Source organism: Elgaria multicarinata, chromosome 2 (genome assembly GCF_023053635.1).
Source record: "Elgaria multicarinata webbii isolate HBS135686 ecotype San Diego chromosome 2, rElgMul1.1.pri, whole genome shotgun sequence".
Taxonomy (NCBI): Eukaryota; Metazoa; Chordata; class Lepidosauria; order Squamata; family Anguidae; genus Elgaria; species Elgaria multicarinata.
Window position 1 is genome coordinate 77,486,846 of NC_086172.1, and position 6,000 is coordinate 77,492,845.

Here is a 6,000-nt window from a genome sequence, read left to right on the forward strand (position 1 = left end):
TACACAACCACAAGATCTTTTTCTTGGTCAGTCACTACTTTTCCCTCAAAGCATTTCCAATTGATCCCTCTTGCCACACTGTAACCCATCTGCATCTGTCTCACCCTATATTTCTGACATGCCCATTCGCATGTATGTTGCTCTTTAATTTCAACTTTAATGTCCATTTCACTGCCACACTGAATTACTATCAATGGATGTTCAAGTTACCTGTCACTCATGTAGATGCATCACTCATTTGGATGGCCCTCTCATTCCCACACATCAATTCATATTTTGATTTAGTGAGAAATAGCCCAAAACCAAAGAAAAAGAGCACTTGCTCCAAATAGACATATGGGCCAAAGGGATCAGACAAGAGCACCAAAGAGGAGGCTCAGCCAAAACAAGCTGCAGTTCTTATTCACTATTACAACCTAGGGCTGTATCCAATATTAGACTAACAACCGCATTCATTTCAACAGGTCTACTCTAAGTAGGTCTAACATTGGACCCCTAAATCCCCTCCCAATGGACGGAACAGACGTTATCTGTGGCATTGACCGACAAGCTGTCCAGCCGAGAGGTGGTGGGCTGGAAGGCCACTACCTCGAACCACTCACCAGTGAATAAAACGGTTTCTGGTCACCGAGCCCAGCCGCGCATTCTCCTGGTACCAGTACCCACCTGCGCTGTCAGGGTATCGCACGGTTATGGGGGGCGCGCCACCACCTGCAAAGGATGGACAAGGGAGGCGGGTCAGCCACACGCGGCGGGAAATAATACTGCTGCGCCTACTATTAATTCCTAACAAATAATACTGACAAACGCCGAGCAAGCCGCACCCTCTGCAACCATCCGCGGTTAGTACCTGGGAGGCTGAACACGAGCTCCCGAGCCCTGCGCCGCGCAGCCCGCTCAGCCCCGCTGAGCTCCATGTAGCCCCGCTCCGCTAGCCCTACAGCCGCCGCCATCTTCCCTTCCCGCGCGCGGCGCCGCAAGGGCTCACGGGATAGTCGGAAGGGGGCGCGGCTGGACGGAGTCGACCTTCGCGATGCATCCTGGGACACGAGCGGGCAGAGGTGGGTCAAGCAATCGATGCTTAACCATAACGGCTCTTTCTGCACGGGAAAGAAAGCGTCGCTATGACGACAGAGAAGGGAACGTCATTCACTTGCTAGCTCACGCTTGCTACGGTTTCTTAGGTTGGAAAAGCGGTAGACGTTTTAGCGCACAATCCAGCCAAAGTTAAGACAACAACACACATGCACAAAACACGCATTTTTAAAACTTTGGCTGAATGGGCCGTCGCCCGATGAAATCTATTTAGAGAGCAATCCTATGCATGTTTAGACGGGGGAAAGTCCTATATATATATTCTGTCTAGACATGCGTACTCCATCAATCTTTCGAATAACTTTGTATGAATATGGGTAAAATAATAGGCGGAAAGGCTTTGTTTTTAGGTTATGCATGCTTGTATAATTTTTTTTTAAAAAAAGGCTTTCCGATATATATGGAAGAAAACAGTGCCGCTTTCAAGACGTTGCTTCCATCTGCAGTTATAATTAGTTATATTAAAACGATTATTTTAATCTGCTGCCTGATCAACCCAAGGCATTGTTTTAGTCAATCAAGGGTGCCATCCTATAGTCAAGGTATGTTGGCTGAGGGGTTACCACAGCCTTCCCCAGTTGTGATAGACTACAACTCCCATTATCCCCGACATGACTATGATGGGAAAACTTATATCTCATACTGAACCAACAAACGTTTTTGTGCTTTTGAATTATACAAAATTCTTCATTAGGTACATCAGTAATCCAATAAGAGATACTCTTTTTCTCCTATTCTCTGGAACTGACACTCCAAACATTATTCTTTTTGAAAGCATTTCTTTAAAATAATAATAATCTGGAGCACTCGTCTCTATGATATCTGTGCCCTTGGAGTCAGCATATTCTTCCCTGGGGCCTTTAGTCTGTCCTGGCATGCACTTACTTTCAAAGTATGAGAAAATAATCTGAAACCCCTTCACGGTTTAACCATCTGTGGTCACTGAAAGGCAGCCATCCCCTAGTGGTGCCTTTCAGATGTGTTGGACTACAAATCCCATCATCCCCAGTGGCCATGACTGTGTTGATGAGGGATGGTGGGAGTGGTTGCCCAAAACATATGGTGAAAGTCCTGCTACACTGGCAGAATGTGAGATATAACCTCTGACATGACATACACTGGTGCAACTCCAGATACACCAGCACAACACTACACTGGCAGACATATGGCAGGACAAAGGAGGAGTAGATTCATGCCAAATCCTGTACCCCTTCAGACCCCAGACCTGCCGCCAATTACATTAGCATTCTCATTACTACATACTCAAAGCCTTGAAAGGACTAAAGTCCCATAGCAATTTCTCCTTTTAAGGATGCACCAATGTTATTACAATTCTACTGGTTATTACAGACCACACACCAAAACCATTTCCTCTGCTCTCTTCTGTGATGTCCATTTTAGCATGTCAGACAATGAAAGTGTGGTAGATGGATATAAAGAAAAATTATACAAGCCTTTTGGCACAGCATCTCAGCTATCTCTTTGGTGTAGCAGCAGTATTAAAGTATTTGTTAATAAAAGGGGAAATTAATTATAATGTTAAAGCTTGTTTCCTTTTTTCTTTTTAAATGTGACTTTGAGTCAGGAATGCTTTATATTAGCAGAGATTCCAACTGCCTGTTTTTTTAAGCTTTCAGCCTTCCCCAGCCTAGTGCCCTCCAATCCTCAACACTCTCCAGCCAGCTGAAGGGCACCAAAGGTTTCTGTAAACCGCCCAGAGACCCCTGGCTATGGGAGCGGTATATAAGAAATAAATAAATAAATAAATAATACAAAGGAAGGCTGCAAATATCCCTATCTCTGCCTCTAGAGGGCATTAGTCACTTTAATATTCTTGGCATATAGCCTGTATATGTTCAGTTCCCGATGAGCTCAAAGCAGTGCATTTTAAACGAGGAGAATACGTGTTCACAAATCATACCCACATCTGTGCATTCATTTAAATAATGTATGAGAATATCAGTGCCTGAAAGTGAGGACTTGTATTTGGAAAGAAGAATGCATGTTTTTACTCTCCCATGTGCATGAGGATAAACAGTGAGAGTGCTCCCAATGTTTTGTTTTAAATTGAAAGTAAATAAGATTGCCCTTTGTATAGCCTTGTGCAACACTGTGATAATCATCTCTGCTTGGCATTTGGCAGGAACTTGAGTCAAGAGACCTGGCTTGTTGCTTCTACCTCTTCTCTGTCTCAGGACTCAGCACAGCAAAGAAGCAGCTCATTTCCCCTTACCTCAAGTTCCAACAGGTTGCTTCTCCTTTTCATATCCTCCTTCTTATAGAAAAAACAATGGAGGCTGGTGGCTCCTATGTACTCTGTAAACCACTCTGAGTTTCAGACAGAACCAGTCAGAACACCAAAGGAGCTATCCAACGTGCTGCTTTTTTAACCTACTCTGCTCACTTTGCTCTGTTTTCAGGAACAACAGTTTACCTGGGATATGATATCCTGCTACATAGTTCTTTAGTGGCTTAAACACTATCTTGTCCTACCCAATGGGCCGGTTTGCACAACACAACAGCCCACTATGGGTTATTTAAATCATGGTGAGGTTGGGGCCCATGCAGGGTGAGTGTAGCCACCTTTTTGCATATCCCCCCACTCAGGGATTGTTGTGCTATGTGAATTTGGTGAGTGTGGATTATGCAAGAGTTAAGCAACCTTTGTATACCCATAGTATAAGCCTAGAACAGACCACACTTGCTGGGTTTGCATGGTACGACAACCCCCAATATGCAAAATGGCACCTGCTGCAGCTCGTCATTGGCAAAATGACCCATGAGGAGCTGTGCTGTGACATGTGAACCAGGTCAATATCTGGGACTATTTCTTAGAACCAGGTTTAGAGGGCTGAGTGGTTCCCAAATTACACTGGACATATTCCAGGTAACACCACCATTAATGAATTCAACCCCTTAGTTCTGCCAGAAAACCTACTGCCTCTACTGGGCATAGACCCAGCAGGTGCCACTCAGAAATATTCTTCTATCCACTTGCCTTGTGCTGTATGTCGCCTACCGAGGGCCTGCATGCTCAAGGCTTTGCAGTGCTAAGAGGGGGCAGGCCCAGCAGCAGCAGCAGCTGTGGGATGGGGAGGACTGTGAATGGCGCTGTTCTGGTTGCTGCAAACAGCTCTGCCTCCATGGTGTTGGGGAGAGGTTGAAGGGTGGGTCACCCTGAACAATACTTCTTTTCAGGCAGAAGAGCTGCATGAACAGCTCTTAGGCGGCTGTGGTTGTACAATGCACCCTGTCTTTCTATGCAGAATGGCTGCATTATTGTGCCAGTCAGGTGGCTGACCAAGGCCTGCTTCTGGGAACGTAGGCACTAACTAGAACAGACCCTATGCTGGCACAAAGACACAATGGCAGGTCAGGGAATAAGCTTTGAGTGGACCACCTGTATCTCACATATCTTCTGGAGAGGCAAAGGCAATCTTCTCATAACCCATCCGTTGTGTATCTCCTCTGGCCCTGCCCCCCCTTTTCTTCTAGTGCCATCCTTTTTCAGGGCCTGGCTGTCCATTGGACAGAATGGATTTTTATCTATAGTTTGCTCTGCTGCACTTTTACCCCACCGCCCGACAACCATTTTGCTGGTCCAGATGAGCAGCATAAGCATGTTAAAGCTACCTGTCAGTTGCAAGAGATACCTTCCAACTGAAAGTCACCTTTGGAGTAGTGCAGGTCTGCACCATTAGGTTGAGTCACACCTAAAACCTTACCCAGGTACCCAATTGCTTGGGCTCAGCCTTGATACCTAGCCTACTTCACGTCATTCCCTTTCCACTCTCAGCTCCTTCTTTTTCATGGCATATTCTTCTCCTAGTCCACTTCCATTTTCTTTCTGCCTTCATCCCAATGTCCTCCTCATACTCTGCCGCCACCTACAGAATTCCATCTTGCATGAGCCACAAGACTAGATTGTAATACTTGTAAAAATGGCCTATTCATTTTCTCCCTGGTCATCCATGTTACTTCTGTCATGATACCTAGAGGCTGTCTTCATGGCTCCAGGTTGGCGCTGCCTCATTCTTGAACCCTGCACTTTCCCTCTCCCGGGGTCGGGTAATCCCAACGCGGAGGAGGGAGCATGGGGTTTCTGGGTGGCCATCCGGGTACTGGAATTGCCTCCGCCCTCTTCCTGGTGGAAGGCGACCAATCACTAGTTGCCTTCCACCAGGCTCCGCCCTTGGGTTGACCTCGGATTGGCCCCACAGAGCAGCATTACACAGCAGAAGCGCCATATTGACAGCACTCTATTTGAAAAAGTTGGGGTAAATGCCCAACTTTTTCAAAACGCAGCATCATGGGGAAGCCCTGCAGTAGCTGCAAACTTGCACTTGTATTGTCTAACCGACGTGGTGCAGATCCACAGCCACCGCAGAGCTTTCCCCATGTGTAGACAGCAACCTAGTTTCAGCATCACTTGTAGCAATGCTAGTGGTTTAGATTATCCGTGTGGGCTTCTGTATTGCAAACTTTGTTTCTGGAAGAAAATCTGCTCCAGACCTTAGCTAAAGGATGGCTTAATTATGATGGTTGTTGCATTCAGACCATTGTAAAGAACCCAGGCCCTAGACTGAGGATACAGTCTCATTGTGTTATCTTGCATTTACAAAGAGACATTGATAAGAACAACTCCCCTCCTAGATTACAGCACTAGCATTCAAGGCTTACCGTCAACTTCATACACTACGACTCTAAACATTCTCAATCAAAAGTCAGTGAAATCTATTCAGTTTTAGGCCAGCTGTTAAAACCCTTTTTGTTCCATATAGCTTTTTAGTATTTTTAGGGTACAAACATATTGATTGCACCCTTGATAATGGGAAGCCCTAGAATTCAGAGGTTTCTGATCATCCAATGCAGGGCAGGAGGAGCAGTGGAGGCGATCTTTGCCTC

At 45.8% G+C, this 6,000-nt stretch overlaps 1 protein-coding gene across 1 annotated transcript in view; it reads right to left on the reverse strand.

The window, feature by feature from the left end:
- NUP160 (nucleoporin 160) overlaps positions 1 to 986 on the reverse strand; it is a 35,928-nt gene extending 34,942 nt beyond the window's left edge. Inside the window, exons 1-2 of the mRNA XM_063116817.1 lie at positions 851 to 986; positions 603 to 711 (exon numbers count right to left, since the gene is read on the reverse strand). Coding sequence (XP_062972887.1) covers positions 603 to 711; positions 851 to 953 — 212 coding nt within the window. The 5' untranslated portion in view covers positions 954 to 986. The remainder of the gene's footprint in view (positions 1 to 602; positions 712 to 850) is intronic.
- Between the last annotated feature and the right edge of the window lie 5,014 nt (positions 987 to 6,000).